Source organism: Lipotes vexillifer, unplaced genomic scaffold, assembly GCF_000442215.2.
Source record: "Lipotes vexillifer unplaced genomic scaffold, Lipotes_vexillifer_v1.1 scaffold533, whole genome shotgun sequence".
Taxonomy (NCBI): Eukaryota; Metazoa; Chordata; class Mammalia; order Artiodactyla; family Lipotidae; genus Lipotes; species Lipotes vexillifer.
Genome location: NW_006773553.1, coordinates 368,659 through 381,086, shown reverse-complemented (window position 1 = coordinate 381,086; position 12,428 = coordinate 368,659). Strand labels below are relative to the sequence as shown.

The 12,428-nt window shown below is 52.3% G+C and overlaps 2 protein-coding genes across 2 annotated transcripts in view; one reads left to right on the top strand and one right to left on the bottom strand.

The window, feature by feature from the left end:
* The window catches only part of DHRS7B (dehydrogenase/reductase 7B), an 11,951-nt gene extending 2,206 nt beyond the window's left edge, over positions 1-9,745 (top strand). The window contains exons 2-6 of the mRNA XM_007448362.1: positions 1,191-1,300; positions 5,841-6,057; positions 6,480-6,572; positions 9,202-9,354; positions 9,540-9,745. Coding sequence (XP_007448424.1) covers positions 1,191-1,300; positions 5,841-6,057; positions 6,480-6,572; positions 9,202-9,354; positions 9,540-9,745 — 779 coding nt within the window. The remainder of the gene's footprint in view (positions 1-1,190; positions 1,301-5,840; positions 6,058-6,479; positions 6,573-9,201; positions 9,355-9,539) is intronic.
* A 1,714-nt stretch (positions 9,746-11,459) lies between these two features.
* The window catches only part of TMEM11 (transmembrane protein 11), a 2,229-nt gene continuing 1,260 nt past the window's right edge, over positions 11,460-12,428 (bottom strand). The window contains exon 2 of the mRNA XM_007448414.1: positions 11,460-11,976. Within this exon, the coding sequence (XP_007448476.1) occupies positions 11,460-11,976 (517 nt within the window). The remainder of the gene's footprint in view (positions 11,977-12,428) is intronic.

Below are 12,428 nucleotides of genomic sequence, written 5' to 3'. Positions count from 1 at the left end.
CCTGCTGCCCAGGACCCTGGGCCACCACCACTCCTGTCCTTCCCATCTGAACCATTCAGCTCCTTCCCTGAATTCTTGAGCTACCCTGGAATCCTGATAAATCCTCTTTTTGCTTTGCCCCGGGTGACTTGAGTCTGTTTTCTTGCCACCAAAGAATATTGACTAAGAGAGGTGCCCAGATAGTTCTGGACTCCCCCGCCATGGCCTTCGTCAGTTGTCACCTGGATGCTGTAGTGACTCAGAGGAACCCCCAGCAGGAGGGAACCTTTTAAAATGATGCCACCCTTGGACTTCCCTGGTGGTGCAGAATCCTCCTGCCAATGCAGGGGACACGCATTCAGGCCCTGGTCCGGGAAGATCCCACATGCCGCGGAACAACTAAGCCCTAGAGCCACGACTACTGAGCCCGTGCTCCGCACCAAGAGAAGCCACCGCCATGAGAAGCCCGCGCACCGCAACGAAGAGTAGCCCCCGCTCGCCGCAACTACAGAAAGCCCGCGTGCAGCAACAAAGACCCAACACAGCCAAAAAAAAATGATGCCACCCTGCTGCGCGGGCGCTCGGCATACTTTAGCTCTTTAACCTCCTCGCAAGGCTGTCAGCCTCCCCATGTCCTGTCCCCGCTGCGTGTGTCCAGGAACCCTCAGGCCTGTGTACTCTCGGGAGGAACAGTCTGCCGGCTTCAGGCCTCGGGGGAGCCTCTCCGCCCCTTCTCACCAGAGTCCTGTGTCCCCCATGCGTCCACAGAACCAGAGAAGCAGCCCCGGCAGGTACGTGCCTGCTGCGTTGAGGTGACGGCATCCCCGAGCTGGCGCTGCCTGACCGTTGGGCACATCCCTTGCCTCACTGAGCTCCTCGCCATGAAAGTGGGGATACTGCTCGCAGGGTGGATCAGAGCTAAAGGTTATGCTGGAAAGTTCTGAGCCTGGTACCTAACAGTCTGTCCCCCAGCTGCTGCCTTCCTCCTGCCCGTGGACGTCTGTCACAGCCCCGAACGTGGGCTCTGCAGTGGTGACAGCAGAGCTCCCTGTGCCGGGCCCCTAACCCTGCCCCACAGCCTTCCACGGCGGGCCGGTGCCGATGGCTGGGGAACAAGTAGCCCCATGGTCTGGGGCTGGGGAGCTGGGAGCTGAGCTGACGGTGAAGGCCTGGGCCTCCCCAGCTGCCACGCTGCTTTCTTCTTCCTCTAGAATGTGCCAGAGTTTTCCACGCTGCCGGTGCCAAGCTGGTGCTCTGTGGCCGGAACGCCGAGGCCCTGGAGGCGCTCACCCGAGAACTTGCTGCTTCCCGGGCTACTGAGGTGAGCCCAGGGGTGGTTTTCGTGGGGAAGAGCTGTGGCCCTGGTCGGCCAGCTGGGCTCAAATCCACCACTTGCGCAGTGCCGCGAGTTTAGGGAGGCCCCTCTGTGAGTGCTTTCTTCCTCCCCCGTGTCTCCGCTAATACCTGTTCACCTCTTGGCGATGGTAGCCGGGAGACTGGCGATGACTTTTAACATTTTAAAAGTTAAGATGACATTTAACATTTCCCTTCCAGTTGAGGTGCCTTTTATCCCTTTTCTTGTCTAATGGCTCCGATTAGAACAACAAGCTCTGCTGAATAGCTGCAGTGAAAGCAGACATCCTTGTCTTGTTCTGGAGCACAGTGGAGCACTTTCAGTCTTACGCCACTGGACATGTTAGTTGTAAGTTTTTCATAAACACCTTGGGGGAATTTCCCCTCTGTTCCTAGTTTTCTGAGAGTTTTTATCATGAAAGGGTGTTGGATTATGTCAGATCTCTTTTCTGCGTCAGTTGAGATGCTTACGTGGTCCTTCCCCCTTTGTTCTATTAATGTGGTGGGTTACACTGATTGATTTCCTTACGGTAAACTACCCTTGTATTGCTAGGATAAATTTAGCCTGTTCATGATGAATAATCCTTTTAATATGCTGTTGAATTTGATTTGTTAGTATTCTGTTGAGGATTTTAGCATCGATATTCATAAAGGAATTTGGTCTGTAATTTTCTTGTGGTGTCTTTATCTGGCCTTGGTATCAGAGTAATGCTGGCCTCACAGAATGGATCAGTAAGTGTTTTCTCCTCTTCGGGGTTTCTTTGGTTTTTTGTTTTCTAAATATTCATTTGTTTATTTGGCTGCGCCAGATCTTAGTTGTGTAATGCGGGATCTGTCGTTGCATTGCGCGGGCTCCAGAGCGTGCAGGCTTAGTTGCTCCGTGGCGTGTGGGATCTTAGTTCCCTGACTAGGGATCAGACCCGCGTCCCCTGCGTTGGAAGGCGGATTCTTAACCACTGCGCCACCAGGGAAGTCCCTCCTCCAGTTTTTTGGAAGAGTATAAGTATTGGTGTTAATTCTTCTTTAAAATTTGATAAAATTCACCAGTGAATTTGATTCAGGATATTTTTTGTTGGGAGGTTTTAGGTTACTGATTCAATTTCCACCTGTCACATGTCTGCTGAGATTTTCTGTTTCTTCTTGACTCAGTTTAGGTAATTTGTGTGTTTCCAGGAATTTGTCCATTTCTTCTAGGTTATCTAATTTGTTGGCATACAGTTGTTCATAGTATTCTTTTATAATCTTTTTTATCTATGTAAGGTCCCACTTTCAGTTCTAATTTTAGTTACTTGCATCTTTTCTTTTTTCTTTGGTCTAGCTAACGGTTTCTCAATTTTGTTGATCTTTTCAGAACACCAACTTGTGATTTCATTCATTTTCTTTGTTTTCTATTCTCTGTATATATATTTTTGTTTTTAAATATTTTATTTTATTTATATATTCGGCTGCGCCGAGTCTTTAGTTGCCGTGTGTGGGATCTTTATTGCCGTGTGTGGAATCTTTAGTTGCAGTATGTGGGATCTAGTTCCCTGACCAGGGATAGAACCCGGGCCCCCTGCATTGGGAGTGTGGAGTCTCAACCACTGGACCACCAGGGAAGTCCCCTATATTTTGTTTATCTTCTTTCTAATCTGCTTTCCTTCCTCTGCTAACTTTGAGTTTAATTTGCTCTGTTTCCCTAAGATGCAAAGATATGTTAAAGATATGTTATTGAGGGGCTTCCCTGGTGGCGCAGTGGTTGAGAGTCCGCCTGCCGATGCCGGGGACGCGGGTTCGTGCCCCGGTCCGGGAAGATCCCACATGCCGCGGAGCGACTGGGCCCGTGAGCCATGGCCGCTTGGCCTGCGCGTCCGGAGCCTGTGCTTTGCAACGGGAGAGGCCACAACAGTGAGAGGCCCGCATACTGCAAAATAAAAGACATCTTATAGTTAGGTGTTTTTTTTTTTTTTTTAATTGCCAATCAGTCTTTCGATTAAAGGGTTTAAACTATTTACATTTAAAGTAATTACTATTTAGGAGGGACTTCTGCCGTTTCGCTATTATTTTTCTATATGTCTTGTAGCTTTTTTGTTCCTCATTTCCTGCATTACTCTCTTGTGTTTAGTTGATTTTTTTTTTGAGTGAAATGCTTTGATTCCCTTCTCATTTCCTTACGTGTATATTCTATAGCTATTTTCTATGTGATTATCATGGAGATTACATTGAATATCCTGAAGTTGTAACAATCTCATTAGAATTTATACCAACTTAATGTCAATAGCACACAGAAACTCCACTCTGTCCTCCCCCATTTCTGCTATTCATGTCATAGATTACATCTTTATACATTGTTTGCCCAGTAACATAGATTAATAATAGTTTTAAAATGCATTTGTCAAATTATGTAGAAAATAAAGAGTAGAGTTACAATCCAAAGTTACAATACTACTAGCTTTTATAATTCCCCATGTATTTATTTTCCTGGAGATCTTTATTTCTTCAAATGGCTTTGAGTTACACCGTATAGCTTCCTTTCATTTAAAACCTGAAGGACCTCATTTAGCACTTCTTACAGGGCATGTCTAGTGGTAACAAACTCCCTCAGCTTTTATTTATATGGGAACTTTAATTTCTCCCTCATTTTTGACATTATAGAACACAGATATAGAATTCTTGGTTGACATTTTTCTTCTTTCAGCAGTTTGAATATATCAACCCACTGTCTTCAGGCCTCCAAGGTTTCTAATGAGAAATCAGCTGATAGTAAGGATTTCTTTTATGTGAGGAGTAGTTTCTCTCTTGCAGTTTTCAGATTCTCTGTCACTTGGCTGTGATTGTGATGTGTCATAGTGCGGGTCTCTGAGTTTATCCTACTTGGTGTTGAACTTCTTGGATGTGTAGATTCATGTCCTTCATTAAATTTGGGACTTTTTCAGTAGTTATTTCTTCCCGTGTTTTCTCTGCCCCTTTCTCTCTCTCCTTCTCAGACTCCCACTAGGAGTGTGTTGGTCCATTTGGTGGTGTCTCACAGATCCCTTAGGCTCTGCTCACTTTTCTTCATTTTTCTTATTCTCAGATTTGAGAATTTCAGTTGTCCCCTCTTCAGGTTCATGGATTCTCTCTTCTTGCTCAGATCTGCCTTTGGATCCCTGTAGTGTATTTTTCATTTCAGTTATTGTACTTTTGAGCTCCAGAATTTTTTAATAATTTCTGTTTCTAGTGATATTCTCATTTTGTTATACATCAGTTTCCTGCCTTTGTCCACATCTTCCTTTAGCACTTTGAACAACTTTAAGACAGTTGTTTTAGTCAGTTAATTGTCTGGGCTTCTTGAGGAATGTTTTTCTGGGGATTTATCTACATTTTTGAATACCAGAAGGCAAGTGCAACTCCATTAAACCTACTGGAAGCCACTTCAGCAGGTGGTGGTTAAAAGAGTGCAGGCTGCTTCCATGCTGCAGCTCGGTGATCAGAATAGCATCCACCATCAGAATGCAGTCCTGATATGTGGAAGACAAGGTCCTTGTTGTCTACCTTGGCTCCTTCAAGCTGCAAGAGAAAGGGTTGCCTTTCCCACAGCTGCCCACCACAGGGGTGGGGCCACCATGGAGCTAATGGTTGAAATTGGCCAAAATTGTCTATACTTTGCCAGCCGAGCACCCCCCTGGAAGCTTCAAGCGTTCAAACAGACTTGAGTCATGATGTCATTTCACTCCGGAGAGTTGCTGCCAGTGCAGCTGTCCAGGCAGAGGGAGGGCTCCAGGCACTTCCTTCTCCGTGCTGCCTCTGACTCCATCCCCTCCCTCATCTTCTTAGATTCTGCGACAGCCCCTGAGTTAGACTGCTTGGCTAGTCATTCTCTTCAATTACAGAATTTGTCTGTCTCCCCCACAAGACTGCGTGCTTTAGGAGGACAGAAGCACGTCTGTCTTGCTTTCTGCCACGTCCCCAGTGTTGAACCTATAGGGGCATATAAAAATGTTTTGTGGGGCTTCCCTGGTGGCACAGTGGTTGAGAGTCCCCCTGTCGATGCGGGGGACACGGGTTTGTGCCCTGGTCCGGGAAGATCCCACGTGCCGTGGAGCAGCTGGGCCCGTGAGCCATGGCTGCTGAGCCTGCGCGTCCGGAGCCTGTGCTCTGCAACGGGAGAGGCCACAGCAGTGAGAGGCCCGCATACCGCAAAAAAAAAAAAAAGTTTTGTGACTGAAGAATGAAACTGATTTGGCCTGAGAAGGATAGTAGCTCTGTGACGTAGGACGGTGCAGCGCCAGGCTGGCACAGGGCGGCAAGGGGAGCCATGCTTCCATCGTACGTGACCCCTGCCCCATGGCATTTACAGTCAGTTGAGAAAGGCTGCCCAAGTGAGGTATGAGCAGGGTTGGCAGGCTCCTCCAGGTCACATCCTTCAGAGGAGAAGTGTTGTGACCTGTCCCTTCACGGCCAGGCCCTCCCAGCACTGAGAAGCAGGGCCTGTGGCTTCCACGCCCGTCGCTCTGAAGCTACGTTTGGCTTCTGTCGTTCTTGCCCAGGTGCAGACTCACAAGCCTTACACGGTGACCTTCGACCTCACGGACCCTGGGGCCATAGTGGGGGCCGCTGCAGAGATCCTGCAGTGCTTTGGCTATGTGGATGTGCTCATCAACAACGCCGGGATCAGCTACCGTGGCACCATTTTGGACACCAGCCTAGACGTGGACAGGAGAGTCATGGAGACAAACTACTTTGGTCCAGTTGCCCTGACGAAAGGTAACGGTCTTGGGTGAAAAGGAAGGATGAGCACAGGTACGTCGGCATTCTTTGTATTTCCCTTGGTTCCTTCTTCCTAGACCTGGCCTGTCCCATCCCTTTGACCCTGGAGTCAGTGGTGTCCTTACAGCCTGGGTGTTGGCTTTTCTGGGCTTTTATTTGCATTTTCTTCCACTGCTTTATGGTCTTACGTCTAGATGTTCTCCTCAGCAACAGCCTCAGCTGCACAGTGTTGGCTCCATGTCTTTCCACTGTGTCTGCACACCTACAGGGTGGGGCATTCTGACGTCCAGCCACGGTTCGCACTCCAGGGAGAGGCCTTCCCTCCCCTCCTGGGCGCAGGGGGCTAAGAGTTCCAGTAAACAGTCCCCCTCCCCGGGCTCTCAGCATGAGCTGCAGTGACCTCTGCCCTCTCCCCACAGCGCTCCTGCCCTCTATGATCAGAAGGCGCCAGGGCCACGTTGTCGCCATCAGCAGTATCCAGGGCAAAATCAGCGTTCCCTTCCGATCCGCGTGTGAGTACTTCCTTCTCCTTCCCACGCTCCCTTTATTCTTTGCTCCCTATTATAAAAACAACACGTTTACTGTCCAGAATTCAGGCGTTAGAGAAACACTCAGCACAGAACGTGCAGGAACGTCATCAGCATGTGCTCCTGAGCAGGGGCCTGGGCTCAGCCCCAGCTCTGCTCCTCATGCCACGTGTGACCTCGCACCGTGGCCCCCGTGCTGTGCTCCCCGAGTGTCGGCCCACAGGTGCTGCCCTGCCACCACTTTACCGCACGTGCCTGCAGAATTCTTCTACGTGGGATCAAATGTGCAAAACTGGGCCATGTTATACGTAGTTTTGGGGTTCGTTTATTCCATTTGACAGTATCTTTCTGCATCAGCACATATGGATTTACCTAGTTCCTTTAAGTGGATATACAGTCAATAATCGAATGGATGTGGCATCATTTCCTTAGTTGTTTTTGTGACACGTGAGGATTTGCGTCCCTTCAGTCGGTGACCAGTAGCAGCGATGTGCTGTGTACAGCATCCTTCAGTATTTGTATCTCTGGGCTCTCGTGGGAGGGTTTCAGTAAGATTAGTTCCAAAAAGTGGACATAGGACCAAAAAATTAACGCTGCCAGCCTGACTTCAGTCCCGACTCTCACCTCCCTGCGTGAATGGCTACGCCAGAATGTTGAGATTGCGCCATCACGAGCACCAGCAAGCAGATTCTGCTTTTGTTAAAAGATTTGAAAGGTGATTTCACAAACTGTCCTGGGACCTGCATTCTTTGCTCCACCGTCTGCAAGGAAACACTCAGCTGTAACAGTCTCCCCCTCTCCAGATGCTCAACGTAGCCACGGGAAAGGAGGGGAGGGGCGATGCCGCCTCCACACCGTGAAAGGACGGCCACGCACACCCAGCTGGACGACTGGGAACCACCTGTCAGCCCGAACACAGCGCGGCCACCCTCCTGGTGCTGGCTGTGTGTCTGGGTCAGCTGTGGGACTCGTCTGAGCCCGCACTGCCCCCTCATGTCATCAGACAGTCTCCACGGCCGTGCTCAAGACAATGTGAGACACCCGCCGTATCCGTGCTTGTTTCTGGGGCGGTTATTTCCCTGTGCCAGTTTTCTCTTTCACTTCACTGGCACAGGGCAGCCTCCTGAGGAATAGATATGCAGGCATCACACGTGACAGAGCAGATGAGGCAATAATAGGAAAAAGGATATACAGGGTAAAGGAGTTCTTTGTCAAGTGTTCTTGTACTGAATTATTTCCAAACTTCACTTGGATTTAGTCCCACTGAGTTTTGTCCTCCCCTTGGCTGTGACTGCGTAGGTCACACTTGGTTGTTCTGGGTGCTTTATAACCACCAGGCTGGACGAGGCGGTGCCTCCTGGGCACGTTGGAAGTGGGGGTGGCTTCGTGTACCTCTTGGGGCTGTTGTGAGGCCAAGTGGGAGGATCCAGGATGTGTGTAGAGCACGTGGAGCCCTGGGGACCACAGTCACAGCATTTAGGTTAGCACGGCCTGGCCGAGGACCTACATACAGCCCAAGAGCCGTGGAGACAGGGGGTCAGGGAGGCCCCCAGGTGGCTCAATCCTCTCGGGCCTCAGCCTGGGCCGTGCCTCTGGAATCACGGCTGGTAGGAGCGTGTCTCTAGCCACCCACCCGCAGAGCATTCGTTTGGCCAGGCCACTCCTCCAGAGGCTCTGCAGAGTCTGGACGCTGCTGGGCTGCTCACAGGACCTACAGTTACGTGGCTGATGGATGCCCTTTCCTCAGGCTCGAACGTGTGGACTCCAAATCTGGAAACCGTCAGTGGAGATGCTGTTTCCCAGGAGTGCCATCTTAGGGTTCCTCTGTCCCCTCAGAGCACCTGAGGCCATGCAGAGAGGCTGTTGCTGGGGAGCGGAGGGGGCCCGGACTGCTCTTCCAGATGAAAGGCCATCCTGTGGAAGCTGTCAGACAAAAGACGTGAGAAGGCCAGATGTGGGTTTGTACACACGCTCCTGCACGTGCAGGGAGCCTCCCTGGACGCACTGTTGCAGTGTGGCCCGTGACCACGAGGGGCATGGCAGCCGCCCCGTCTGTCCCCCGCTGGAGAGAGCTACGTGCAGGAATGACACGGAAACAGGCACAGCGTGAGGCCATGTCCGCACAAATATGACTTCTGTGTTGCACCCCGTGTAGGTACCTGGTTGACGTGAGAAACAAATGCTGAGAAACCGGCAGCCTGGCTCCCTCTGGGGAACCGTACTGGAAGGCACGAGGAGGACTTTCACTTGGTTACTTTATTTCCTCCTGAACTATTTGAATATTTTACCCAGTAGGCATTGTTTGTTTTTTTTTAACTTTTAATTTAGATTAATTTCACACTTAAACCTTGCAGGAACAGTACAAAGAACACCCATGCACCCTTCCTACACATCCCCAGTGGTTCACGTTTGACCATGTGCACTGTGTCATGTCGTGTGTGAGCGTACCTGTATGTCAGTGTATCATGTACAGTGTTTCTCCCTGAACCACACGAGAGCAGGAGACCTGACACCCCCGCACCTGTCCAGGGCCCAGGCCGGGCGCCTCTGACTCAGGGAACGAATGCGTCCCTGCCCCTCACTCACCTGCCTCTCTGGCCACCGACCTTTGCAGACGCGGCCTCCAAACACGCGGCCCAGGCCTTCTTCGACTGTCTGCGGGCCGAGGTGGAGCAGCATGACATCGAGGTGACCGTCGTCAGCCCCGGATACATCCACACCAACCTCTCCCTCAACGCCGTCACGGCCCATGGGTCCAAGTATGGAGGTTAGGCCCTGGTGTCGCTTTTCTTCTACGCAAAGCTACCTGATGATTCTGTGGTCGTTTTCATTTCCTTTCAGAAAATACGTTTAAAACTAAACTACTTGACGTGTGGGTGTTGGTCGTATATACTGACGACTGACCTCACTCGGCACGAACCCGAGCTCAGTGAGTCTCTCGTTTCATTTCAGTGATGGACAAGACCACGGCCCAGGGCCAAAGCCCCTCACAGGTGGCCCGAGACGTGCTGGCTGCCGTGGGGAAGAAAAAGAAGGACGTGGTCCTGGCCGACGTGGCGCCTTCCCTGGCTGTTTACCTGCGGACTCTGGCTCCCAGCCTCTTCTTTAGCCTCATGGCCTCCCGGGCCAGGAAGGAGCAGAAAGCCAAGCACTGCTAGTGCCTGTCCGGGCAGGTGGCGCGGCAGCACCACTGCTCCACGGGGACAGGTGTGTTTGCGTGGACTGTACTGGATTCTTCCCTCGTGGGGCGGCGGGGGAGGGAGGGGAGGGAGTCACGCCTCTCCCGCAGACCCCCAGCCTGTCCTGCTGGAGGACGACAGGCTTCCTCCGGGGGAAGGGGTAAAATGCAGCTGGATCTAAACTCTAGGATGTGAAGTAAAGGGTTAAGCTGTGGAGCTGTGATCCCTGAGGGCAGGCAGAACCACGCCTCCTTTGAATTTGGGTCTTGAGATCAGAAGACATCCTGTCACCTGACCCAGTTCTCGTATTTGACTCACCTAGCGCTGGGGGCAGAGCCCATCCCTGGGGGCTCGGGGAGAAGGCTGCTGCCGCCTTCACACCGTTCACAGGGTCCCCCACCATCTTGTTCAGCGCGGCCAACAGTCAGCATGTGACTGGCTTCTCGACGTGTCCCATCGTTCAGTGTGCTGGAGCCGCCCATCCGCACCTGGCTTGTTTCTGGTGACAGCTTCTGCTCAGCTGCCCCAAGGTGGCCACAGCTGGTCTGTCTCCAGCTGCCTTACCCATGAATCTGATCTCACAGGCTCCCTTTCCAAATCTGGCCTGTTTATTACAGAAACACCTCCCAGTCCTACCCAGCAGGCTCAGGAGGGTGGTGGGCACTGCACGGTCAAGATAGGTCTGTTTAGGATCACTGCCAGTTTACCCTTGTTCCAGACCATTTGCCACCCAGCACCCAACTGAGGGACCAGCATTTCCAGGCCCCTTGGAATTAAGTCAAAGTTTCTCACTCTTCTAAAATCTCTGGCTCTCCCCCTATGAACAGATGGCCCCATCACCCCCATACACCCTTTTGACACCTTCCTTGCACCCCTTGTTACTCTCTGGTGTCTGATCTTCCTTAGGGATCCTTTAAAACTACGTGAATGTCAGTCTGGTTGCCGCTTAGAAAAGTGCCCTTTAGGGATGACAGAGCAGAGTCTCGGGCCGGCATGGCCCCCTTTTCTGTGGAACACGACGGGGGAAGCAGGTTGGACTCGGGACACATCAGGACAGCCTCAGTGCTTTAAAAAAAATACACGTTAGTTTGTGTTCTCCTAAATCAGAATCTGGACAAGAGGTCCCAGGCCCCAGCTCTCCAGGTGAGCCCAATGGAGACCCAGTGACTGCCAGGCCTTGCCACCTACCTGTCCTGCCACACCCCTGAGCGGCACTGAGCTGCGCTGCCTTGGACCAAGGCGTGAGGCTGCTCTGGGAGGGGCTGGGCCTGCCTGTCGAGAGGCCTGTTCGCACTACAGGTGGTGCCCCTCCTGCCACCTGCATGCTCCCACCGGGATCGTCACGGAGAGAGCAGACACCTGGAGTTGAAATTCTTATAATTTTAATGGTCAATAGCTTCTGGTTGGCTCTGGATGGTACAGTTAAACAACATACTTAACGACCCCCCAAGCGCGTTCACATCCCCTCAGTAGCGTTGCTTCCATCACATCCTGCTGCCTGGTCAGCCTTCCACAGCCTCAGGCCCCCGTGGGTTACGGGAATCCACATCTTAGTGTGATGAGCTGAAAAAACCCCTGGTACACTTGTGATCTGTTATTTCTTTAAAATAACCAACGTGCAGCCAGATGCCTTCCCGGGCTCCATTCTGCCACCTCGCGGGCCGGGCTGCCTGCTCCCCCTACGCTGCCCCGATCATACGGCGCAGAGCTCGTAAATCTTCCTTACACAGTACACCAGCGCCGCCAGCGCTATCGTGTTGTGCAGTCTCTTTCTGTGCAAGTCGTCCTTCCGGACCAGCACCACCGGGGTGGAGGAGGTGAGTGTGTGCAGGGGCAGTCGGGACAGTTTGTAGGCGTCGTACTCCACCTGGTACTTGCAGCAGGGGTCGAACTGCCAGGAGATGCCGTAGAGGGTGCAGCAGGCCAGGCTCAGCACGCCCGCAGGCAGGGAGATATAGTGGGAGTAATCCAGGGGCAGCGCCAGTGGGGTGAAGAGGCAGGCAGTGCCCGCCAGCACGGTGGTCTTGTGCAGGCAGTTGCCCACAGTGATCCAGCGGGCTGTCTCGTCTCCGATGCGTGTGGGCTCGATCACGATGTACTTGTACTGGGCTTCCAGGGCCTGCTCCAGCTCGTACTCAAACTGGTCTTGCGCGTTCTCCCCGTTGTAGATCTCGTGCACAATGTAACAGTCTGTGGCCGACAGGCTCACCCTTAGGAGGAAGGGGTGGGGAAAAAGAAGAGCTGGTTAGAGGCTGCTGCTCTGCAGAGATGCTGTCCCCAGAGGGGAGGCCCCTGCCCTGAGCACACCATGCGGCCGCTGGGAGCGGGGCTCAGAGCTGCCTGGTCAGCGGCTGCACAAGGGGCCGCGTGCGTGTGAAGCGAGGTCACCCCAGAACCTCCAGGATCAGCATTTCCTTCAGAGGAAAGCTGTTACGCGTTCAAGGCAGTGGAGACCAGACTGTTGGGTAAACTCCTGGGAGGAAAGACAGGCAAGGGAGAGCCGGCCACTGGTGCCTGCCCTTTTGTGCTCCCAGGAGGATTTTTTGGGGAGCCATGCTGCATGGCATGTGGGATCTTAGCTCCCCAACCAGGGATTGAACCCACGCCCCCTGCATCAGAAGCATGGAGTCTTAGCCACTGCCCCGCCAAGGATCCCCCTCCC